This window comes from Micropterus dolomieu, linkage group LG03, assembly GCF_021292245.1.
Source record: "Micropterus dolomieu isolate WLL.071019.BEF.003 ecotype Adirondacks linkage group LG03, ASM2129224v1, whole genome shotgun sequence".
NCBI classification, from domain to species: Eukaryota; Metazoa; Chordata; class Actinopteri; order Centrarchiformes; family Centrarchidae; genus Micropterus; species Micropterus dolomieu.
The window spans coordinates 28,655,962-28,683,529 of NC_060152.1; the positions used below are offsets into that span (position 1 = coordinate 28,655,962).

At 41.5% G+C, this 27,568-nt stretch overlaps 1 protein-coding gene across 1 annotated transcript in view; it reads left to right on the forward strand.

Moving 5' to 3' along the window:
- rims2a (regulating synaptic membrane exocytosis 2a) overlaps positions 1-27,568 on the forward strand; it is a 152,575-nt gene that overhangs the window by 18,267 nt on the left and 106,740 nt on the right. Inside the window, exons 2-3 of the mRNA XM_046044545.1 lie at positions 8,707-8,917; positions 20,494-20,786. Of these exons, the coding sequence (XP_045900501.1) occupies positions 8,707-8,917; positions 20,494-20,786 (504 nt within the window). The remainder of the gene's footprint in view (positions 1-8,706; positions 8,918-20,493; positions 20,787-27,568) is intronic.

Here is a 27,568-nt window from a genome sequence, read left to right on the forward strand (position 1 = left end):
AGCAGTGTAGCGTTAGTCATTGTGAGACCTTGCTGCCTCTTTATGCACAGCCAGTGAAGCAGAGAAGGTTGAAACCCAAATACAGAATAAAAATACAACAGAGACTAAAAATAACAGCAGCATGTGACTGATTAAAACTGCCACTCTGACACACAAAAAATGAGAGAATTGTATACTGAGAGCTGGAGATGCTCTAACCTCTGTAGTATGTGTTTACTGTCTATTTTGTGTGTGTTGGGAGGGGGGGGGGTGTCATGGGATGCAGAGTGCAGGTTATAGAGATGGAAAACAGAGACTGTATCTGCCCTGCAGGCCTCCGCAGCAACCAGGATACTCAGTACGTCACTTGTGACATTTTACACTCATTCACACACTCATTTTACTGCCCCATGTCAAATAATACACTGTGCACTCACACTCACACATGCACACGTATGAGTAGACACATGGACATGGGCACACACACACACACACACACACACACTCTGTCCGGCAGCCGTCCAGGCAGGCAGGCAGGCAGGCAGGCAGGCAGGCAGGCAGGCTGGCTGGCTCGATCAGATAAATATGAAGCTTGTAATGCGACTGCAGAGACGGTGCTGATGGGATCAATAAAGAACGGCACTGCAGGTCACCGGGAGAACACAGCGAAAGGATAAATATGGACTGGCTCATCGGAAAACAGAACAGCGAGACTGATGGGTACACAGGACTATATCTTCTCTTGTGTGTTCTCTCACCCGTCTGACACAGATCAGACAGACAGATTTCTCACCCTGGTGTGCTGTAGCTCTAGCTCAAGTAGACTGTTGGGAGGCTACAGTGTTTTCTGACTGCATGAGAGTTTATGGCCTTACTATTTGTTTGGGAGTTGAATGGCATGGTGTGCGCACTGGAATTAATCAGTACTGGATTTTGACCTGATGGAATATTGTTTCATTTGTTTCATTTTCCAATAGATTTTGTGAAGGAATTCTTCATTATCAGGCGCCTAGCTGTGAGCTCTTTCTAGTGGAGCATTTTACTATCACATTGTCTGAAAGCTTTCAGGGGCTTTTTAGTTCCAGCAACAATAATGGTCTGGAGGGAAGATATAATATTTTTACTTTAATTTGCTGCTTTTGGCTTCTCAGATAAGAGACTTTGCTGCTTTTTTTGTGTTTTATAATGTTGTGATTTGAATATTTTTGAGTTTTGGGCGGGACAACACTGGCAAAATGAGAACCTCACCTTGGGCCCGGGGAAATTGTGATGTGCCTTTTTCACTATTTTCTTAACAATTAACTATTTGATTAGTTAAAATAAATGAATAGATTAACTAATAATGAAAATAATCATTAGTTGCAACTAGGGCTGGGCAATAAAACAATAATTATAATTATTGCAATACAATTTTCCTCAATAACAATAAAACAAATGTTCAATAACTGTTTGATTTAATTAATTTCAATGAATTAATTAGAACTTAGTTTTTCTATTAGTATATTTATTTTGTTGGGTAAAAAGGACTGAAAAAGATTGTACTTAATTTTACTCATACATATTTGTTGAAAAAAGATTTTCTCATAATTGTTTTTTAATGTTCTACCTCAGATTTGTTAAGTGATCCACTGTTTGGCATCAAGTGTTTGTCATGTCTGACCATAAAGAATTTTTTAAAACCACAGTTAATCATCTGGTTTCTTCAACTTTTACTCAGGAGCAAAAATCAGCCTTTAAACTTGAAAGAAATAATCATTTGACATTTATTGTGATAATTATCGATATCAAATTACATGATTTTTTTTTAGCGTGATAACATTTTTGGCCATATTGACCAGCCCTATTAGCATTGTGTTAGTTTGAGGTGATAAATGAAAAATCTAAAGTACCAGACCGCTCATACAGAATGAGATGGTAACCAAAATGTTGCAGTCTCTGTCAGAATCGGACAAAATCCAATTAACACATTACTTTTCACACAGCTATTTAAAGCTGACTATGCACTTTACATAAGTGGTGATGAAGTTCTGATGTGTGATTCTCAGCTGCAACGTGTCTCTGTTCTGCTTATGGTGACAACCAGGAGAGAGCGGCTGAACTGGCAGCCTCAGCATTAGATAGTATACAGAGGCCAGACGGTCATGTGGTGGTTGTGCTGTCTTGGTTATTCTGGGTACACCTATAACATCAACTAAAGATAATTCCCCATCAGGATTGTGTAATGTAAGAACTTTGCACGTTTAGTGATGCTGTATATGACGGTTGTAGTGCTTTGGTAGCTCCTAGTCTTGTTTAGTTTTGGAGCCAATGTGGACATTAGAAGAAAAATCCTTTCCTTAACAGGTGTTGCTGGATATTAGATGTCGTAAGAAACAGTCATAACAATTGGTCCTTTTCTGGCCTTTTACTTCTGATTTATTATTCAGTAACAGTAAATACAAAATATAGTTACTGAATGAAATGTAAATGTTATACAGTATCACCTGACATTGGACAAACAGTGGTGGATTGAATATGATTTGTAGATAGAAATCTAGTCAAGATAAGATCAAGTGCATAACGTATTTCTAATAATTTTTTTTGATGACTTCATTTTTATAATCTCCAACAGTAAGAGAAACAGTTTTCATTGGAACAATTTCTTCTGTAGAAAGTGGTTCCAATGATGAACAGTGAGATCTGCGGATTGTCCAGATTAACCAGGTCATAGTCGGTGCAAAAGACACGTTGCTGTTTAATTGTTTCAATGTAATTTTTAAATGCTTAGAACCAAACAAATCATAACGTGAAAAAATATGTCTTTCCGTAATTCAGGTGAACCGATCCTTTAACCCCAGTTTAAAACAAAAAATTAAGTGTCATTTACACAGGTTTTACTATTTAGCGGATGCGTTAACTGCCATGCTTGCTCGGCTTCGTTGAACTTTACACGGAATGAGCTTCTGCTTTCATCCTCACCTTCTGATGCAACTCAGTGTGTAATTCAAGGCAGTGCTCAAATGCCACTCAGGTGCACTGCTACTGCATGCTGGCTACTCTTACAGTAACTTGTGCAGATGTGTGTATTTCTGGGAACTGGGAACTAGTGTGTTCGTGGTGATGGGTCCACTATTAATTATGAATTTCTCTTAGAAAAACTTGGGCTAAATAAAAGCTTGAAGTAGGGAGATGGACTGGTAAGCCAGGTGCCATAAAAAGTAATAGCTTGTCCATGCTAGTATATATAGTATGAGAGAGGGTGTTACTCACATGAAGCAAGTTGGTACAAATCACTTACTTACTTTACTTTATCTTTAAAGTCATTCTGAATGTTAATTTTTTCATTACCTCATTATCATTGTCAATTTCATCAGAGCATCATCTATAATGTCCTGAAAATTATTCATATTATCGTTGAAGTATTATTTATGTCATACACATCTTTAGTGATATCAGTTGTGTCAGTATTTTGTGTCTTTTAGATGGTTTTCCCCATCTCTTTGTGTTCTGTATGCACTGAGCTGGGCACACCTTTTATTTTTTTTTTATATTTTAGGATCAAAGAAGAACCAAAGCCTCAGCCAGCACAGTAAGTAAACTGCATTACCCAGAGTGCTCTAGGCTTTGACACTTCTTCCTGTCAGTCGGTGCTGTGTGCTTCATGTGGCTTTCTCCTCTTTGTCTGGGAGGAAAATGAAAGAAATGTCACTAATGTCATGGAAAACCGCTGTGATTGCACAGTGGCATTTTATTTTTAAAAGCGTTGACTAAGTGCCATTGACCCGATTGTTGAATTGTGTGCTGGTCAGTAAACAGCCAATTTCCATGACATCAATGACAATGGCTTTTCCTTTCTACCAGCTTTGTTATAGCTAGGCGCCCAAACCCTTTCCCCTTGTCCCTGGTCTCTAACTGGCTGCCCATTCTCATCCAGTGTGTCATCTGCACTCTGACTGGCTTGTGCAGCCTCGTAACTCAATCACAAATGTGGACCAGATGCACCTGCCCTGCTCTACTGTACTGTAGCTGCATTCTGACCACCTGTAGGGCTAACCAGGCTGATAACCTGACCCCTACTGCACCAGCAGGCTGGAATAAATGACACTCCTGTTACCCTCAGCTGAGCGTTTGATGCAGCTCTCATTTCCATTGGCTGTAGAGCTTTCCTGCTTCTTTTCTCCTTCCCTCTACTGTAAGTCAGTTTGTATCATCTCTCTTTCTTCTTCTGTCTCTGACACTGTGTCTGGTTGTCAATGTTCCACTAATCGCCGCTCTGCCCATGTCCCGGCCTTCTCCTCTCTCTGCGCTGGTTGTAGTGAATGTCCCTGCTATTGTTCACTTCTTAGAATCTGGCCTGCCTCCTAAAAACCCCTTTCAGGACAAATTGTTTTCTCCCACTATGACTCATTGCGATGTTCCAGTCACACTTTGCTTATTTGAACAGGTGGTTTAGTGGGATCACTGAGCTGGTAAATAACGTCCTTCAGCCCCAGCAAAAGTCCCAAAATGACAAGGAGCCAGAGCCAGAAGCGTAAGTAATAGTACAGACCCCTTTTTGATCTCCTCCCAGCAAAAACAGACATACAGTGGTGACCCTAGCAGCTGGATGCACAGTATGTTTGACCCTAGTAGACATTAGACTCTGTTACACAACTTCTCGTTGTGTTTGCCGAAGCATGTGAGGAGGGAGTGGTGGTGTGGGAGTGGTGGTGTGGGAGTGGTGGTGAGGGAGCGGCGTGACACGATGGATTCTACTTTCCTAAATGACATAATGGTATGGTTCACGACCTTCAAACTACAGGATGTATCACAGTTGTGATCAGGGCTATTCATATATTTGATGTAAAAATGGTCCCAAAATAGAGATTTTATCACATGTTAATTCTGCAGTTCTTGTCGTTATTTCGTCTGTGATTAAAACACCCACAAGTATAGCTTTTCGACTAATGTGAAATAAGGTATTGCGATTGATAGAATGAAGGCTTTTTACTGTTACTGTTAATATAGTGCTTGTAAAGGTTTAATACAGATTAATTTAAATGGGGACAACATCATCATCCAACAGTCTCACCGCCGCTAGTGACACTAAACTAACCATCTTACCAACTAAGCTAAACTTAACTGATTCAGTATGGTCAGACTTGGGTTGGTAGAAGTTGTTCCGATTTATCTACATATTTAGTTCCTCTTAGCACTCAGAGTTTAATTTTATTGTCCACCAATCTAATCAGGGACTTAAACCTGAATCCAGTTAACTCCCAGCTGCGACAGACTGGTCTGTAGAGTAAATCAGTCTAAGGGATCTACTGTGTGTGAAAAAAAGAAGAAAGAAAAATATAAAGACTGATGAATTTTAAGCCTTAATAGTTAACAACTCATCCCAGGCCCCCTCAGAACTAGTCTTACAACTATAGCAGTCTATGGCACCTGCTGATAGCTGATATAAAAAGAGGGAAACCTGGCTCGCAATTTGTGGTTTGCAAACAATGTGGTGGAGAGAAGAGGGATAGAGTTTTTCAAAACTCTCTGTAATCCCTTAAAATACATGTATTAATTATGTATACATATAAAAGTCATTAATTACTTTTTCTGCTGAAGTAAATGCCTTGAGAATGAGTAGTTTGAAGCTGTAGCCCAGTCAGCCATGCGGTACAGTTTTAAACAAGTTCTTCAGAATACAAAGTGAGTCAGTTAGTTAATTATAAGATTTTGAGGAATAGAACTATACATGTATGTATCACTTACTATTTGCATCATTGTGCGCTATATTTCTTTTCCAACATTCTATATGAGTGTCCAGATTCATAGTAAAATGTATCCACTATACTTTGTAGTGTCCAAAATCCCATTACCTCTATAGAGTAAACTACCGGTGATTTTGGAGCCTAGAGATTTTTTTTCACAGCAGGAATTTTGACTTAATAATAAGAATAGAACAGGTGTAACAAAAGAAGCCCCAAATGGGCTGCATCTTATTTAGTTTTGCTAGGTCCAGGACCCTGGTATTGCACATGACATCTTACTAATATGGAACTACTCCATTGTTAATTTTATTAGCTACACCTGTTAATTTCCTGCTTTAACAAGTCACAATGTGTGCTATGAAAATAGTTGTCAAAGGAAGGCCAAAGGGTTGTAAGAGGCCAGTACACCAAAGACACTTACTGGAGTCTCTGGAATTTAGTAACTTCAAGTAAGTTTTAAATGACCTAATATACAGTTAGTCCCAAACTGCAGGTAGCCAGCAAAAGACCAAACCCGAGCAGAAGGAGAATGAACATTGGACTTACAATTTGTCAGGGGACCAGAAACTAACCTCCAAATGTGTGGAAATTTCTTCTGTGTCTGTTAGATGTGTAAAATAAACAGTTTTTCCAACTTGTCAGGGGTGTGGGTTTGTCAGCTTGTTGTGGAGTTCTTCCTCTGCCAAGTGGCCAATAAATCAATTAAGGTAATGCTAGCTTTAAGTCAAGAGCTAGAAAACTTTGTCATATATGATATGACTGCTTAAAACAAAAATACAAACTGAATTTCATTATTTTAAATAGTTTCAGAGTTGAGGGATTGGAGGAATGGATGCTATGAACACACAAACACGTATAAGCCAGTTAATACCCTGTCATTTCTATGCTTTCAGTGCTAACATGATGTGTTAAGTTTAATAGAAGAGTTAAAATTCGGCTCACAGTTTGTGGCAAAAGTAGATTTCAGAAGTTGATATGTTGGGTCTGTCATATGTCTAAGAGAGAGGCTCAGGTTACCGGCTGTGTGTAGCTGCTTTTGTGCGGCCCTGAGGTAAGAGAGCTCCGATATGGTAGCATGGACTGGGACAATGAGCAGAGTATGATTACTCGTCAGCAGTGTCACCTACATTTGACCGTGTTTGACCGAAAAGGTAAACCCTCTGGAATGGGTGCCGTGTACCTGCTGCCTACTGCCACTTCAATTTATTATTATTACACATGTATTCTTTGTTCTGTTCTTCCTGCCTTGCTTTGTAATTAAGTCATTGTATTTAAATCTTCTGCATACTGGTCTCTTTACTCTCTACTTAAACTTTTAATTCTTGCTCCATGATATCTGTGTCAGTGTGCAACTGAGGATCAACACATTTAATGCAGACTACAGTCAAACTTGTAAGTCTCACCTCTGAAAATGGCTGCTTTGAAAATATTTTTTATAGCCTCTTTTAAGCCCCAAAGAGGTGCATCAGTGTTAGATGAAGTGGCCTAATACAGAGGAAGGGAGAGATAATCATTTGTTATCTTTAACAGTACTTCTCAGTGACCTTGTCTGTCAATAGAGCAGTGGCCCTTTGTCCATGTAGTGGCTCAGGATCCGTTGCAGGTCTGTAAACATTTGAGTGTAAGAGGAGATTAAGTGAGAATAAAACATGATTGTTTGTAGCATTATTTCCTTGATCCTCGGAGACAGTGGTTTACCTCTTGTATCACAGTCTTCATCACTCTGTTATCAGGCCCTCTGTCAGTAAATGAGATTTGATGGGATCTGTTAAACAAGGCTACATACTAATCTCTGCTTGGTAAACACACAAAGGCTGTGACACAATTAGCCCTTTAATCCCTCAGTGGGTACAACAAGGGGCATGCCAATGGCACTCTATCTAATGTTTAGATGGCACAGAGACTCGCTCACACACACACACACACACACACACACACACACACACAGATAGTCTTCAGGTGGTGTGTGGCCATTACATTTGGTCTCTAAAGGTCTGGTTGTGGGTAAAGGAAGCACGTTTATCTCAAACGCAGAGCTGTATGTGGTAAAAGGATAGCACTGCTCAATAATTCACAAGTGCTAATGAATGTTGCAGGGGATATGTGGGGCGAAACCAATTCTAATCGCCATATTATGAAGTCAGCCCAGTGTTTAGTTTCCAAGGAGACGCTCACTTGACATGTGTCATACAAAATGCATGCGAAGAGTCCACGCATGTTTTTTTTCAGTAGCCTCTCAGGACTTGTTAGGAGTTAAGGATCTACTGTATAAGATCAGCTGCCATCTATAGGACACAAACAGTAACACATTAGACAATGCACTGACAAATGCTTCATGGATGACCTACTGTGTGTGACCACTGCCCCCCAATGCTTACCTGTAAGTAATACAATAGAGACAATAATTGTGTGTATTGGCAATATGATCTCACTGCATAGCTCAAGGGCGTCTGTCCTGACATATGAGTCATTAAATGCAGGGGAACCTGAGAAAGTGAAATTAAGTAATGTTCTTAAAATTGCAAAGCAAATTTGATACCCACACACCCTGTTTTGGGAGAGGTTCAGTATCAAAGGAGGAGCTCAGCTTTGTAGCTTCTGAGGTCATGGTGTCTGCTTTTCCTGCACACTGCATTATATCACTTAGTCGAAGTGATAGTCAAAGCGTATTGTGCAAGTGTGATTTTGAGACTAGGACTGAATGGCAATAAGAACTATAATTCTTGTACACAAATGTTATCCAACTCTCATATAATGTACATATATATATATATATATATATATATATGTTGCTTATTGTGTAAAATAAGGTTCTATACTTTGTCCTTAGATCACTGTTATTCTGATACATATGTATTTTAATTATTTTAGGCTATACGCTGTGTCTATATATGTGTCCCTATACAAATAAACATTAAATAAATCAAACACAAACCTTCCTTTTTATAGGTCACCAAACTGTCTCTCTGTTTTCCTAACTTCTGTCCTTCCCATTCACTTACAGAAAGTTGCACCAGCAGTTTGAGTCGTATAAGGACCAGGTTAAGAAGATGGGGGAGGAGACTAAACCGGTTCAGGACCAGAAGAGTGAAGCCCCAACCTGCGGGATATGCCACAAAACCAAGTTTGCCGATGGCTGTGGCCACCTCTGTTCATATTGCCAAACGAAATTCTGTGCTCGGTGCGGAGGACGAGTGTCTCTGCGGTCAAATAAGGTAACACTGGCTCACATGCGAGGTATTCTCCATGTATGAGGATACACACACACATGCAGATGTCCCACCCTCAGGCAAATGTTTCCCTATGCTACTATTTGAAATCCAAGGTTATGAAACATTGCAGTGAAATTATAATCTGGGAATTGAGCCAACAGTGTCTCTAATGGCAACTAATGTTTTTCAGATTATCAGCATCCACTCCAGTCAGAGACTCTCTGCATGCTTTTATTCTAATTCTGTTCACTCTGTGTTGATTCACAGGTGTAGATTACCTATTCAGGTTTACTGTAATTTACAGTTGTTATATACCACCACTGGAGGGAACTGTTCCTCTTTTTCTTTTCCCATAAAGGAATCTGATTGCTGCTTTTGTACAATGTGGCACTCCAGTGCCTAACTAACTGCTGTAAAATCCACCCCACAGACTAAGCCAAAGCTTTCAGTATTAGACTGCTTAAATTTGAATCATGAGTGCTTGAGTGTTTTTATGTGATGCCATCCAATCCTTTGCTGTTGGAGTATATGACCACCAGGACCTACTAATGCCACTCATAATCTCTCTCTCCCTATCTTTCCTGCTCCTTTCCCCCTCCCCCCTCTTTCTTTCTTTTCTTTCTATCTTTCTTTCTTTCTGCTGCATTCCTGCTCTCATGGAATTGCAACAGGAGGACAAAGTGGTTAGCAAATCCTTTTCTGCGTTTCTTGGAACTGTGTCTGAGCACAAGCATTGTTCATGAAGTGCTCTGATATGTATGCACATACAGCAGCCAACAATGAAATGAAACAAACAAGAAAGGTCCTGATTAGTCTTGTCTGTGAGTCTGCCATGTTATGCTGAAATAAACACTGAATAAACATAAATAATATACTGTTTTCAAGAGGATAAACTATTTTTTTTTTTGATTTAGTGCGTGTGAAAGGACAAAAGACAGCTAGGACTGGATTTAAAGGGGATGAAGTAAAGTTAAATTTACCTGTCACAAGGAGTATTCCTCAGACTGCGAAAACAGTTGTATAATATCTTCTGTGGCTCTAGAGGGAGCTTTACAAGGTCTGAAAAATAACCCAGATGATGTCATCTTTATTATGCTTGCGACTCAAACTTTGTAACAGAAAGCCGTGTGAATGTGTGTTCCAACAAGCAGGTGAGGGAAGTAGCTTTTCTAACCAGAATGTTGGTAGCGGGGGTTTTGAACTATATGAAATCCTACACCTGATCCTAACTATCCCAAATCACTGCTAACATGTGATGTATTGAACAATATTGATCAGAAAGGAAAAGCTATAATGACTGATTGCAGTATTAAAAACCCTTGGGGATACACATATACCATCAAAAAGATGGCAGATGAACACACATCGTACGGGTAATTTCATTGTTCTTGTCCATGTATAACACAGATTTCCCATAGCTGACATACCTCTAACCTGCGTGTGTTTAGCTGTTGACTGCCGCACTGGAGGGAAGTAGCAGGTTTGATCCGAACAACAGAACAGCAGAAACACTGGGAGAGACCTCTGCCCTGCTGCTCCCTCCATTGCCAAGACTCCATTTGTACAGGCTGCTATTGTTCACTGGCAGATAATCGCTGGGAGATCGGTTACCTTGTTGTACAGATGGCGTTGAATAATAACGGTGGCAGCAGGCTGGCGATGGACAGTCGGGGCATTGGCAGAGGGATGTGCCACTGAGGCAATGCCCGCTATTTACCTGGTGGTGCGCTGGCCTTTTGGCACTCAAGGTCAATTCCCTATATAGACTATGGACAATGGTGTTAATATAGTGTTCCTCAAAAATTGAATAAGACTAATGTAATGTAAGGACAGTGTATATGTGTATAATGAGATATAGCTGAAATCCTCAAAGGAAGATGCAGGAGTAAACATTTGATTCCAGTCCAGAGGAGTATATGTGGCTTCTTTGTCAGCAGTTAGTCACTCCACTATCTTTGTGCTTGACAATACTGCCATATTTCAATATGCAATATTTTTGCAGACATGACTTCAGCAGGAGTTGAAAATCCAAGAAAAAGCTTGTCTTCAGCGGGGGAGCAGAGTAAGCATTTATGGCCGGAGACTGAGGTTCAGTTGACAGCGTCAGTCAGAGAAGTGGTTGCCAGCATGGAAATGAGCAGAAAAGGTGGCGACGGTATTAGGGTGTAAAAAGAGGTGGGTTAGTTCACTAACCATCCTGTAATATGTCTGTTGTCTTTTTATCTGGTATTAGAGTTCAGTGTCTCTGGGCTAGCGGGCTTGTAGGAGGCAGCAGGCTCAACAGGGGCCAGTGGAGGCAGGGATTGGCTTTTAGCTGAGACCAGATGAAAATATTCTCTTTCAGTTCTGGGAGGAGGAGACGTCATCGAGCTGAAGGGCAAGTTAATTAGCACCTGCAAGCCGGTCATAATTAACCTGATGTCAGCATAGGTGACTTGAGTTGGTTGGACAACAATTTTTTACAATCAATTATTTTGTAAATGTATTATGTTTTCATTGACATTTTAGATTAATACTGCATGACTGGAATGTTCATCTGGGCATTCTGGTGAAGAGTAAAACTGGATGGTAGAATTGCAGAAGTCAGTAGGTTGTTTATGGGCTATGTTGTTTTATGCTAACTGTGCATTATAAGCCAATACAGAAGACTACACAGGGCATTAGTTTTGAATTAGATGTGTGATACAGTATACACAGTAGCCCACCAGGACTATTGTAATATTGATTGCTGATTGTTTTGTGTGTTCATGCTTGTATTCAGAGATGGACAGTAGCTTTGATTACTCACAAACAACGGGCCACATTTTGGCATAGCTAACCAGCTCGTCTGAAAGCTTGTGTGTCAGTGAAATAGGTGGCACTGGTGATATCTGCCCTTTTTTCCATCCGTCTACTCTTTCCTCACAGATGGTGACAGCAGTGGCGAGAGAGATCTTGTTCTGTGAAACGCCATTGAATATTTACAAGTCTCTATGTCTGGAACAGCTAGCGGAGTTTAACAGCAGGTAAAAGGAATGTAAGCTTGAAAGATAGACCCAACTGAAGACTGCTTCACTTCAACAGCTCTGCTCAATAACCACGTTTAGCTGAATCTGACTAATTGGACATATGGTCACAATTAATCACTTTGCCTGATCACAACAAGCTGAATTATTGATACAAATACGCAGATAAAATATATGTGTTGATGAGAATCACTGCTGAAATGGAAATTATCATTGATTGTGCCAGGTAGCTTAGCCTCTACAGTAGATACTTGAAGAACAAAGTGACATTTTGGGTGTAAAAATATAAAATGCCTTTGATACAGATAAATTGTGTGTCAGCCTTGTGATGTCTTCAGAATCCCTGCTTGTAGCGGTGGAGCTCCCCACCATTTCCGCTGATGGGGCTTCAAAAGGGCCCAAGGAATCAACAGTCTCCATGGAGGAAGTCGTTTGTGATTAAAGCAACCCTTGAAGACATTACATGTGCTTCTTGGCCCCTCAACATTTCTAGAAGGGGAAGTACTACAGTAGCCTAGTTTGTATTGTCCTATTTCAATTTTAAACAGCACTTTAGAGAATAGCATGTTGTATTAATTTTATAGATTTATGAGCCTCTAAACAGTGCCAGGGAAATCATTATCATCATTAGAGGATACCATATGGAGTCATGTTCATTCAATATGCTGTAACCCATTGCACAGTGTTTTCCAAATGTTCATTTTATTACAAGTTTTGAGAATATAAATTCACAATTATTAAAACGTGTTAAACATACAAAAACACAACTAGTGTACTAGCAATGTTGAGCTATAAACTGTATGTAATGTTACAGTATCTCTGTTGCAATGAAGATAGTGTTAATAGCTAGTTAGAAATACCCAGAATATCATTACATGTGTTTTATGTGTTGAAAAGTGATGAAAAAGTACAGATTTTCAGCTCCTCAAAGTTCTGGAAGTTGCGGCACACATCATTTGCATCTATGCTGCAGAGCTTGAACACATGGCTAAGTATACATTTTCCTTAGGTATATTTGAGATTTTTATGTTTGCAGAAAGATACACAACTCTGCATTTTCCAAATTAGCTGTACACAGACTTTTACAGTATGCATTTGCTACATTGTTAGCTGTATTTTACCTGATACTAAACGCAATCCTGCCTATGTTAAAGATAATCATAAGCGTACTTGATGAGACGCTGTTTCTAGATGCGGGTTTGACAATTGCTTTTTATAATAAATTCCTTAATTTGATATGTTAAATGTATGACTCACTAAGTGCCCATTTGCTATAAATGTAAAAGCTAAACATATCTTGTGATGCCAACATCTCTGTTCTGTGATTAACTGAAACCCAATAGATGTGGCCACAGCACAGAGTGCTGCTGGGAAAGAGCAACGTATGCTAACACAGGAAAAGCACTGCCACTCAGTTTTCTGCGTATCCGTGTTTCTCTGTCTGCCTATTGGACTGTGGGAGCAGAGCTGGGACGCGCCGCATATGTAATGAGCTCTCATCAACTCCGACAGAGCTCTGACTCTCTGTTACAGATGAACTAAGACAGCAGTGGTGGGAAACAGAACGTGATTTGTCGCGTTTTTGCTCGGCTCACATGTTTTCTCCCCGTAGACCTACCGACATTAAGTAGGCTGTACGGGGCTGTTTGCACGCTGTGATGGATCCAGTGTGACAATTCACTATTGGAATCCGTTATTCCTTTAAATGAACTGGCGCCTTCGGATGCTGTAATTGCTTTGTTGATAGAACCAGAGAAGAAGACTGCGTTGGTCTTCTTGGATCGGATGTGGTCAGTTGAGTCCCTGGTGTAACCTTCACGGTGTTTTCAGCAGCCGCTGCTCGGCAGGCAGTCTGTTGTCTGGACTTGGAGCTGTCCGCGGTGCTGAAGGTCGGCAGTGTCTTGATTCTCAGGAGCAGAAGCTGTGACCAGTCATCACCACATTATCAGGATCTTTCTGCACAGGCACAGCGTTTTCCCTCACTGGCACCATGGGTAAGCCGAGTGAGCATGAGGCTGTGACTGCAGAGCGTTTTTCACCGGTCATTTTGTTTGTCAGAAATGTGACCATTTCAGCACTCTCGGGGAGTGTGTGTTGCATTAGTTCCTTTCAGAAATCCTCTCCACGGACCATTTCGGTCGCATTTACCCCTTTAAAGATATATGTCAATTTAATGTTTTCATTGCAGTGTGTTGCCAACCTTTCATTTTGCTTCCAAAAATGACATATTGCATGCTGTGTCAGTGAGCGCGCATCACGTCTGTTCCCATTTTAACAGGTTTATTTGGGTCGGGGTAAGCTGATTAGGATGTGTGTCTGATAGGCATTAGTCATTTATATGAAAAAACACATTTTGCATTTCCACAGTATTCCCCTCCTCTTTCTCTGTCTCTGAACTTCAAACAAGGAACATAAATATTCATCAAGTCTATTATTATTACTGCCGCGCACACTAAAATTAGAAGCTCATTAAAATGTAATTCACCACGTGCAGCCAGTGTGGGAGCATGTGAATGTAGGCGCTCCCCTTTCATTCTCATTGGATGCCAAATGTATCACAACAAAATTGCCCTGAAAACTTTGTATTCCGAAGAACTGCCTCAAAAGCACAAGTGCATTTGCAGCTCCCACTGGACAAAAAACAAAATAAACAAACACCCAAAACAATACATATGCATTTATTTATTAAATAGGTCTATTACAATATCAATTTATGTGGCAGGAGGAAAACTCTGTGTAGGAACATGCACTTTATACAATATTACCCTGCTCTTCAAAATAATAGTAAAAGATGTCCGAGCATCCATAGGTAGTTTCACCTGTCTTGATACATTATTCATTGGCCAACATAATATGCATTGTAATGTCTGTCATTGCAGTCCATCACACTTGAGTAGTCGCCAGCTGTGGCAATAATTTGCTCCGAAGTGTATTAGATAGTATCCTTACTGATTCCTGTGTGCTTAAGTTGGACTCAGTCCACACTCGGGTGTTCTGAGGAACACTCCTCTCCCCGAACAATGAGTCTTTAATGAGTGGTTCAGTTCACCTCAGCTCAGGTGAAGGAGAGAAACACAGAAGCTATATGATACCTATGACATGTCATTTACTGCCACATGAATATTGCAGCATTTGCCATGTCCAGTCTTTACTTAATTATTATTAGAAAGTTAGTTTATGGGTATTCTGACAGGAAACTGAGAGAAAGGAAATTCAGTGAAATGCATCTTAGACCATTGGCCTACCAGGATGCCCGGGTCATTCTTTTTAACTGTAGAATAAAATGAATGCGGCAGTTATGACAATCACTAAAAAGGTCCTCTGAGCTCCTTTGAAATCAAGAAAATCATTTTAGCAATTATATTACATGTACTGTTATGAATGAATGAATGCAAAATTAATGAATGTAAAAATGTCATTGATTTAATTTAACGTTAGAGCTGCCTTTCCATATGAGCACAATGTGATGTGCCTGAAGGATACTGCTGATTCACTCTGGAGCCTCTGTTAAGTAATATTGTAGTGCAGTTAAATGGCCACAAGAGAGAGCTCTGTGCTCTCTCATACTGCAAATCTATCATGTGTGTGTGTGTGTGTGTGTGTGTGTGTGTGTGTGTGTGTGTGTGTGTGTGTGTGTGTGTGTGTGTGTGTGTGTGTGTGTGTGTGTGTGTGTGCGTGTGCGTGTACATGACTCCCTCAGGAAAATTGTGAATGGGGCAGGCAAAAAGGGAACTAAAAAAGTGGTGAACATGTAATTTTCAATATGGCTATGTGTAGTATATATACAAAATACCGGTAAGGTGTTTTTTCATCTATATAACATCATCTCTATCGTTTTGGATTAGATAAATGTTTTCTGTCATACTTCAGTGACATACTTAGCTGGTATTTTTGCCATTCTCAACCTTCTCGGCAGATGCACATTATTTGGAAGATGATATTTGCTGGTATAACTGAAAACACCTTCGGTCTGAAGAGAAAGTATTAGAACGGAAATTATTTATTGATCCCATGGCACTAGGTGTTTGTTTCCCTTAATTCTGCGCCTCGGTAAACAGCCTATAGCACATTTAATAGAGTATATATCTTGCTGGTGTGTAGCGTGTGGTAGTAGGTTTTTAGCTTTCTATTTTTAGCTGCAGGTTCAATGACTATGAAATGTGCAAACACAGAGAGAAATGGCCCTGCCCGAGGGCTGCAGCCCCCAACCCCCCGCCTGCGCTCAGCCGTGAAGTGTTAAGCCGAAAGGGAGTGTGTGCGTGTGTCTTTGGAGAATCTTGGGCAGAATGGCTGCAGGGAAAGTTAACATACCTCTGGCTGTTACAGCTGCTTGACCTGTGTATGTATCATTATGCAGACATGCATCTGTTGTGGAGCCTTTGTGTCTATGTGGTCTATCGTGGAATGAGGGGTATTACTGTTTCCCATCAGTGTGGGTTGAGCTCACACTATCTTTGGGCTGCGTCCTTAGATGGACTGTTGGCAGCCTCATGCTGTGTGATGTCTCTGCCAGTGTGACTAAAGACAGAAAAAAAGTGTAATAATTGAAACAACATGTTTCTGTTACTATTGCATAGCCAGGACTCAGATACAGCATGATTAGAGTTTTCATTTAATTTAGGTTATTTCCATGATCTGAGAGATTTAAGAATTTCTACAGCGATTTAAAATAGCGTCATATAATGCTAAATCCCATATCAACCTAACTGCTGTTTGAATCCTTTTAGCATCGTTAGCATAGGTTACCTTTTTTCCTACTTAGAAAAACCTTATAGCTCATATTCCACGTGCATTTTTATCTGTTGATAAAACTCTTTAACCTCTTCGACACAAGTAGCCCTTTTAAATCCATTTGGATAATCTCAAAATGCATCATCATCTAGCCCAAAAACAAGGCTGTTTTCAGTTTTCAGTTCATGTAATGCTAAGGACATGTCAGGATACAGTGATGTTTTCCTTACTTTTGCTCTGCCCGCCTAATGCACTATCTAAACATCAATTTTCATTCTGACTCTGTTCCAAAGTGCAAATCAAATCCAAGTATTGACGTCTGAGGCTCCGTGTGCTCAACATTTACTGGACTCGTGCACATTTTTGTTAGCCTGCCCCCCCGCAATACTAATATGCTATTAAGTATTCAGTGATGAGATAAAAGTGCTGGACATGTGGAGTCCAAGGGCTGAGGATGTGGTTAATTATTATTGGCAGGCCAGAGAGGTGCACAGAAACTGAGTCTATGTTAATTGCAGTTTGGAGGGGTTTATATGTAGGTCATAGGCTGCAGTTTTCTGTGAAGGAACTGAGCCATTTGAGAGAGAAGGGCAGATTTCAGTAATTAACCACTAGAGCTCAAACTCTCAAATGCATGTTGGATACATAATGTGTAACGACAGCATCCCTCCATCTGAAAGGTTAATGGAAACAGAAAATACGTATGCTATTTTCTATTATTTCTTTGGGAAATTTAAAAGTTTTTATTGAATTTTACACAGGGTCTGTACATGGCGCACATACTTCAGGATACAGGAACATGTATACAATTGTCTTGGAGACAGACGCCAACGTTTGAGTCCAGTGAACATGGTGAATATAGGAAGTGAATATAATAATAATAATAATAATAATATAAACATGTTACAAAAGTATCACAGTGTTACAGGATCACCACTGAAAGTCAGACTTATTGTCCACCTCTGTGTAATCCCAGAGCCTGTCCCATGGGGACTGTGCGTACTATTACTGATTAGATTGTGGAAACTATAACAGTTCAGATAAGGTTAGGATTCATCCCTTGGTCATTGCTGAATGGGGAAATATTTTGATGGAAAGAAAACTAACTCAACTAGGAACCTCTTTCATGAGTTTGAGTTGAAGTCGGTTGCATGTGCCCATCTACCACCTCCATACCCTACCACTGTTACCTGAAGCATAAATCCAACAGAAGGAATGTAGTGTCTGTTTCTAATTGCCCTTTCCATGTGATTATTCCATTATGAGATGTGATTATGAGAAGTTTTCATTTTAAGATGTGAGAATCAAATTACAGCTTGTGTGCATGCTCGTGCATGTGTAACTATGCACATTTGTGTAACTTCCAGGTGAAGGAAGTGATGTGTGGCTGATTTGCAGGAAAAACTGGCCATGGTGGCTCCCAGGTCTTAGCTGATGACTCATGGTTCACTGCAGAGCTCTCACCACGACCCCAGTTAAAGAGGCAGTCGTGGCCTCACTGGCTACACTCCTCTGGGACACATAAAGTACAATTTGCAGCCTCCCTGCTTCCATTGTGTCTCAGCACCGTTATAGCCCATCTGTAACATTGATAGCTGGTCATAAATGCCTCATGTGTCAGTATCACATAAGCCAGGACATGGTGCCTGCAGTGTGTGTGTTTTTTCCCCCCACTAAATTTGAAATGTGACTAATAATAATGTAATTCATCATTGCTTTTTAAGATGGTTGCCACACCCACATGTGGTAGTACAAAGTAAGGCAGGCCGCTGTTCCTTCGTCTAGGTGAATTTTCCTGTTTCCATGCTCTAATGCAGATGTAGAAAGCACAGAATTCATAATACAGCTTGTTTCAGTGGTGCTACATCCCTGAGAGGAAGGTCCTGGGCATTCCTACAGTACTAATCCTTGACAGAACCAGGGAGGGCAAGGCATTGTCTGTTGCCTGCCTACATTTTTTTTCCCAAACATGCAATATCTACATGTAGCTGTCAAGTCAAAGTGTCAATCTTCATTGGCTTGCAAACCTCACTTTCTGTGTCGTATTCCTGCTGCCGAAAATACCTTAACCACACACAAAATGGCTGTGCTTGAAAGCTTTGAATCATAGGTTGTTGTGTGCTTCACCTGTAAATGTTTACACATATGGTTACTGCTGATTCCAAATGCCAATCTCCTTAGTCACTGACACATGCACGCACAGAAGCAGAGAAATACACCCTGCCCACATTGAAATCACAAATACTGACTACCAAAAACACTGGACTTGTTGCTGCTGTCTCACGCTGCTAGTCTGAGGAGGATGTAGACAGCTGCCAACTGGGAGCCTCACGAGGAGGGTGTAATGGCGTGGAGGTTTATGAAATCCCTCCCAGATTTTGTACAAGCGCCCTGCCCTGCTCAACCTGTAACTCACTAGCTCAGTGACATGGACATGATCGCTCACTGACTCCCATTCATGAACACTGACATGTTTGATGGCTCAGCCAGGAACTGCTCAGGCCAACACAGTTTAAGCAAGTTCAGTTAATCTAGAATCTTTATCAGACATTTTTTTATTTGACTCAATGCTTACTGAAAAGAACAGTTGAGCTACAGACCAACTGTTGGTGGGTGAGGCAGCATTCAGAGCCTGCTCACACTAATAACAGTAATGCACTGACTCAGCACTGGGACTGTAAAGGTGGGGAGTGTGCTGGGGGGTGGGGGTGGGGGGCTGCAGTAGTTCTTGGCTGCCCTACTGGCCGTCTGGCCTGTCAATCATTTGGCAAGCTCCTCGTTTTCTCCGACACACTTAGATGTCACTTTAAGTTGCTCTAAGACAACGAGACAGGTGTGCTCACCTGGAGCAGGCCTGAGTGTGATTCATGTTTCACTATAACTGATATCATTAGATGCAGTGTTTAAAACCATATATGTTTTCTCCACAAGATGAATGTTGAGCTCTACCATGGTGTGTGTGTGTGTGTGTGTGTGTGTGTGTGTGTGTGTGTGTGTGTGTGTGTGTAGTGATCAGGGCTCCTGTCTGCTCCTGGATTTATGAGGCTAATGTGGTGAGCTTGCTGCTGGGGCTGCAGTATAGAGCAGATAAAGGCACGGCATCACAGAGCAGTAAAAACCTCCATCTCCTCAGTCCTTGTTGAGCCTAACAGAGGGAAAATGTTGCTATTCTTTTCCATTTATTTTACCAAAGTGCATCAACCACAATTGCATTATCTCTAACTACTGTACCTTCATTAAGGAGTGAATATTCTCTGCAATAATTAGTCTTGTAGACTCTGCACTGTTGCAGTTTGCTAACCAGAAACAAGAGTTTAAAAGTTATATACTGCATCATAACGAATAAGAAAAAAGTTAGCTTATGTGCATATGGAAACTTTAGCACATTGGACCTATACTAAGAGATGTACAGGGACTCACAGACTCAAAATGTATGACAATAATCATACTAATGAAAATAATAATAATAATAAACTGAGCTGATGTGATTTTACCTTTTAGTGATATCAAAGGCTGCTGCATGTGTAAAATATTCATCATTCACCTCATCAACATGAATTGTCAATATTGTTTATGAATATTATCGCTGTGGGGTGAAAACTCAAAACTCCACGTTTGTTGATTTCTTTTTGAGTTGAATCTAAAATCTAATCAGTTATACTGAATTTCTGAAAAGTTGACATTTTGGATGGAAAAAGATTTTCACCTCACAGTTATGCTCAAGCTTTATGTAACACAAACACCCAAATCACTCCATTACAGCTCATCATAGGTTATATAAGACAACATCTGCCTGTCAGTCACCATTCCAAACTATTAACACCCCCCTTTTCTTCCCTGCAGGTTATGTGGGTATGCAACTTGTGCCGAAAACAACAAGAAATCCTCACCAAATCGGGGGCGTGGTTCTACGGCTCGGGGCCTGGTCAGGTGCGGGGCGTGTTTGAGGGCGGGCCGCAGGGGAAGAAGGCCAAACTGCAGGACCCGTCCCTGTACCCCTACCAAGGAGCCTCAGGGGACTTGACACCAGCGTCAGACAGAAGCAGACCTCACGGCGGGCTCCTGCCCAGACAGTCGTCCCTTGACAACGGCTCGGGGCTGAGGTACCCCGTACCCGGCAACACACCCATAGACAGGTCAGTTCTGTGTGTGCAAAGAAGCACACACCTCCTACAAGCTTCATATAGGTTACACTTATTTTATTGTTGTTTTTATTATTGTGTAAAGTCAAGCAGATTGTTTGATCATCTGCATCACAGAAGTAAAGAACGTGCATATGATGCCACTTCTGGAAGTTGCATGGACATGACTGCAAGGGCCTTTTGGCATTAGCAATGAGATATGTGGCCATTTTATAGATGTGTAGGACAGTGATTCAAGCCTAGCATTAGAGCAATCTCCTAGCGAGCCAGTCAAGGCCCCATACAAAATGGCTCGTGCATGGAGCCCACGATACCTATAAAGGAGACAAAGACCCACATACTGTATTTGACACTAACTCAGCAATTCTACAACAGTCATCCACCCACTCACTTTCTCTCTTCTTCTCTCTCTCACACACACACACACACACACATGCATACAGCACATAGCACATAGCACATATCAACACAGATGGTTTGAGCCTGGTTCAGCTAGGATGGGGTGCTGGAAGTTGAAGGGTGTTTGCATGCATGCTGTTGCTACCTTCGAAAACTTGTTTTGTCATCAGGAATGCTTGTAGGCTAGTTCAGGCACCATACGGCCTGAGAATGAAGCATTATTAACATGCATTTGCGGTAGAAAAGCAAGAGTAGACCTAAATGCATTTCAGAACAGTGTGTTCCATTTGTCATATACACTAAATGCCCCCTCTTAGTAGCACACACTCAGATGCTTACAACGCAGACATGCTGTGCTTGGGAATCTTACATCCGGTTGCCCATTTTTGATTCTGGTGTCAAATAAGGTAGTTACTTTGATGTCCACATGGGGGCTCCTTCCTCTTTCTTCCTCCAAAGGGAGGAAGAGAAGCTTATAGTCAGTATCCACACACTCTCCAGAAATGTATTTCCACAGCCGAAAGGCGAGAGAGCCATTTCAGAAAACCTCTCATGTTCTTGGTAACAAGGTAACTCAACATTTGTTCAGTGCAACCTTAAACCATACTTCTAGGCCAGAGTTTTATGTGGACATATCCAAGATTTTCCAGAATGTCTAAAATTGTCTTCTGTTTGAGACAACAAACCCATGATCTGTAAAGTGAAATGACTAAGGTCATATTGGCAGCGGTGAAACTCTGGAAGGGAACACACACATACACACACACCCTTTTTCTCTCTTGTGTTACAGTGAGGCTATGATATCAGGTTTTGTTTTCCATAACCCTTGGTCCGTCACAGCAAGCAGAGCCCACTGACTAACAGATGTCTTTGTCTCTCTGCTGGTCCTCTCTGCCCACGGGATCAGACTTCCTGATGGGAAGATTGGAAACGGGCTATGGGCTATGTGTTGTGCCATCCGGCAGAGAGCTCAGCGGGTAGCCTGAATCCAAAGAGAGGGTGGCTCTAAGCAAGCCCTGAGTCAAACATAAACATTCTGTTTGTATGCACAGAGGAGAGGTGTGGTAGGAAAGGAGGTGAATTTGACTCTATCCCAATCTAGCCCTGTTCCTATTCTCTGCTGACCTTGTAAATGTATTCTTGGTGGGCCACATCCCCCACTTGTCTTGCGCAGGGACAAACCCAGCATGCACAAGGCTGTTCCCACAGTATTTTTGAAGACGCAACTCATTACTTCTGTTTCCCCTCTCTGCCATTTCAACCTTGTATTTACTTCTTAATACACTCAGAACCTGGAAAAATGGGAGAGCTCCTCATTATTTGCCTGATATTTTCCTCCAAATGGATGTTTTGATGGATATATCCAACATACCTGCCCATTAACCAGCAGTGAGTGTTGGAGAAAAGTGTACATGCATTCAGTGCTTTCACAGAGTAATGAAGCTGCTGTGCAACTTTGACACATACTCAGAAGAATTGTTATGACTCCAAAATAGACACATTTTCATCCCCTGTCTGGGTAAAATGTTGTTCCTCTGCTATGCTTGTTAAATCTCTCAGTCATTATGTTTCTATACTCTGAAAAGATACTGCACAGTAGCACAATGAAGAGCAGGGCATCATCTGTAACTACAAATTGTAATCAAAGCTACTCTGCTGTAAACCTTTAAGAATGATGCAGGATAACAGTAGTTTGTGTCTCAGTGCATCTGAAGTACATTATCCATCTTTCCTGAAATGGCTGGCTGCTTTAAGGTGGTTTTAATGGACGATCAGACTGACTATAGATCAGACTATAGATCAGGCTGCTCCAAGCATTCAGTCATCCCGTCACTTTCTGTTCCAGTTCAGGCCCTCACCACTATATATTAATTGATTGCACAGCTAGAGAGGTGGAGATGGTACCAGAGAGTTATTCTCTCTTTGGCATTGCCTACATACGCAGTGACACAACAGGAAACTGGCTGTCTAAAATTCAAGGGATAATGTTGATGATGGATAGCAGAGAGTCCATAAATAGAACTCCCACTACATAAGCACCAAAACCCACTTTCATTAATCTTAAAGAATGTTTAAATTAACTCCTGGATCTGTTCTGCTGAAGAAAGGAGGGGAAAAGCTGACAGTCTATTTATAAGGAGAAATAACTTGGGAAGGCTTCTAATTTATCTTGGTCTCGGAGGTGTCATTTGAATGAACACACAGATATGCTGGGACAGCTGCAGTGTTGGGTGAGGCTGATGAAACAACAATGATTACACTGGGATTGGAACATACTCACTGGTGGAATTTCAACAGATTCTGCATTTTTTTTATTATTACATTCAGCTGGGCAGCCGAGCATGCCAGAGGAGAGGGACACACTGTCTTATGCATACATTTAATCATCCTGTAATACAACGCTGCCTTATAAGCGTTAAAGTAGTCATTTGACAAAATATTTTCATTCATGAGTTCATTGTTTTTTAAATATTTTTCACCACTGAGAAACATTTAAAACAAATATTCAGTTTAACTCTAACCTCAAACTCAAACCTGAAATGTCCATTATAATTGTCCTTTGCATTGTAAAACTGCATGTGCGTGCAACTACAGTAAGTGCACTGTGTGTCATAGATGAACTAGGAATTAAATCTTCGAAATCTAATGAATGTTCACCGCAGACAACCAGGGTAACATGAATGTTCACCTTTGTTTTTATTGTTTAAATAAGTGGATGATATGATTAGTCTGTAAACTTTGAAATGTATTGCTTCTGTAGTGGCCCTGTGCGCTCAGTAGTAATGCTGTTTTCAGCAGCTTGCCGCAACCCCAGATCTATGCAATAGGCGTTTTTCACAGAAGACATTTTGACATATCACAGAAGGAAAAGCACAGGTGTAAATAGTAACATGAATGAAGGCTGAATTTCAGTTAGCTGATTCAGTTTCAGGGTCCTGGCGATTCATTTGGTGAGCAACATGTTATCGTAACTGATATGATAGCGAAACCTACAAAAATAAGACCCAGGTGGTAAAACTCCTGGGTATTATTTTCATATTTATAGAGCCATCAAAAAAATCTGGAGTGTTGAAAATTGATGCTGTGTCATGTTAAGGCTTTTAAGTATCTTTGAATAGACTTGAACATTTTGCTCTACCAGGGGCTAATTCACAATTTTAGTATAGATACAAATTGGCCTGAAAGGGATAATTGATTATAATGTTTTCTATAAGAGGCTGGATACTAAGTGATGATGTTTTAAGAGAGGAATTTCATGGAGATCTGTGAGCCATTATCATCACAATAACAACATTACCACAATCATATCATCATACTACTACTGTACTAACTGCTGAATAGCTATTTGTAGCAGTCTTATACTTTATCTCTCAGGACCTAAATATTGAAGGTGCAACACACAGACAGGTCATTTTCCTGCTCAGGAGATTAAATTAAATGTACATATAGCAGAAGGTTCAGAATAGTTCCATATTCAGACATTTGATTGTCTAGTAAAAACACTGATTCATATCAACAGCTTTAAGGAACCTCTTGAACCTCACTGAATTTGTTTCAGCTATGTTTGACTCTTGACAGCAGAAAAACAGCTGAATAAAATGAATAAATATATAAGTAATCCCTCCAGAAACCGCCCTTTTTGTTTGCAGACCCTCTCTCTTTCAGAGGTATTAAGACTGTCCTATTACTGATGCTCTGGAGCCATGACATGGGAAGGAAAGAAAACCTGCCAGTACCATCTCCTCTCTGCCCTGTATTGTATTGTGGTCTATTTGCAGCTGTGCACGTTCCAAAGAGTGTATGAGAGGATGGAGAGATATATCAAAGAGTGCACACAATTGCATATCAGTCCCGTAGTGTGTGTGTGTGTGTATGTGTGCGTGTGTGTGTGTGTGTGTGTTTGTGCGTGTGTGTGCTCTTCATAGGCGACGGGAAATATGAGTTGAATGTGAGGCAGCAGCTGATGCGCCGGTAAGGGATGCTGCTGCTGCTGCTGCTGCTGCTGCTGCTGCTGACTGCCTTGTAGGATGCTTCTCCGCTTCTTCTCTCCTCCGGGCGCTCCTTCCCCTCTTCCTGCACACCAAGAAGAGATTTGTGCCACAGCGGGAAGAAGAAAAGGCTCGTTACCGGCCCCGGCAATACCTGATTTTTCTCGCTTCAAGTCCGAAGCATTATGACGGAAGGATTCCGCCCGGATTGCGTCTCGTTTAAGGACACTTTTTATCAGGAGCGGCAGGAGAAATATGGAACTTGATTCTGCATTTAATGCGCCCCGGGAGATAATAATAACAAAATACTGAGGAGGTATATGTGTGGAGGGGGGCGTCCGGAGAGAGCGCAGGCTTTGGGATGTATTGCTGGTGAAAGGAAAAAGGGTGATCATTTACTGAGGATAAAAGAATACGGAGGGGGAAAATGCAGTTTGAGACATTGCGTCAGTTCTGTAGCTCGGTTTTATCACATTTCAACGGGGCTTTCTCGGCGCCTCAGAACATCTTGCAGACGGAGCTGTTCGAGCAGGCGTTGAGCAACATTGGGTGAGTAATTCCTTTGTAAAGAAATGCCCTGATTTATGAGAAAGGGCTTCCCCGTTGGTATGTCAGACGAGCTTTGGGAAGGGGGGGTGTTGCGTTTATCGATCGGCAGCCAGCCTGCGTAATAACAACCCACAGTATAGTACTGTTGCTGCTGCAGATATTTCCTCGCTGGATGATGGGGCCGATCAGTGATGCTGCCGCGGTTTGTTGTGTGCGCGTGCGTGCACACGAACCGCGTTTGGCGGGAGTGGGGGGGCGTTAAATGAACCGTTTAGGTAGACTGTGACCATGCCGAGGTTGGATTGTACTGTGCGAGTAGCCGAGTATGTATGCGCGTGCGCGTATGCCCAAGCGCACCGCTGCTGCAGCATGTACTCTACACTGCCTCTGCCGCTGCTGTGCCTGAACATGAGGGGGTGAGGAGGGTAAATGTGTATTTTTAAGTCCAGAGCTGGAAATGAGTGGAAACACCACCCCCAACACACACAACAACGCACACAGTCACACACCCACACGCCCACATCAACCTACACACTCAAACTCAGGCTGATGTTTTGTAGTAACTTGATAAAATAGTGACTTACCTGCATTAAACCATTAATAAGCACGCATAAATAGGCATATTGCCACTGAGAAATCTTCATAAGACCTATAGGACAATCATTATCATTGTTTGTTTTAGTAGTCTATTGAACTACCACTTTATCTACAGTGTTAATGCAACACACCCTACTGTATTTTTACATTAACTGGAAAAGAATTGCTAATGTTGTGTGTGTGAAGAGAGAGCGAGAGGCTGGATCTCACTTAGATGCATTGGAGCATATTATGATTAGTCCGCTAAATGCTCCGTTTCCCCACGGAGAAGCCCCTGTTCATCTGGCCAGGCATGGCTGTTAGACACATTATGCAGACTGCAGAAGGGCTTCAAACTTGCAAGCAGACTCACGTTCCTGCAGCCGCAGGGACCGAGAGTACACGTAGGCCTCTTTTATTTCTCGCTATAAGTGCAGGCCCCCGTATCTCCACACCATGCACTGCCTGTCTCCGGGGACTGCGAGTCTTTCCCTCTTGTCCCCCACCCTACCGTCAGAAATAATTTACAGCATTGCTGGGCTCTCTGCCACCGCACATTACATGGCCAGAACATTAAGCCACTGGAAGGGCTGAACAGGGGACTCTGTGCCTGGAAACTGTGATCCAGCAATCATCACATCTGACTGATTTAATTGAACTTATTTTCCATCACTTCCCTTTTCCCCCTTCTCCAGTAGAATCAGTCTCTGAATTGTATTTGGCGACAGGCCTATCATTTCTATGCTAAATGATCATATTCTTATATATAGTGCGCTAATTGGTACAACTAACTGGTAGAAAGTGATCCTTCATTTTTACTACTGTTCCAGGACCTCGAAGCCAGTGTCAGTCTTTATATCCACTCATCTGTAAGTCATACCATATAGCGCACCGATACAAAACAACAGCAACACAACTCTCTGCAAACCAGTGCGATTATCCGTGGCTTGCCAGCTTGGTCATCCATTTGATCAGAGCCAGTTGTGTGTGAGTCTGTCTCTCTCTGTTTCATTCTTGCACAGCCCAGGCCTGCTAATGGGCTGTATGCTTTTAGATCCAGCTCCCATGTATTATGCATGTGTGCGTCAGCAGAGGTCCTAATGGGGTGTGGGGATCTGTTCTTAGAAGGCCTGAATGGTTTTGAATTGAGTGGTCACTACATTTAAACCATGCTCGCCTCCCTCCTCTAACACGTGCACGCACACACACGCACACCTTCCACTTACCCCCCCCCCCCCCCCCCCCCCCCCCCCCCCCCCCTCT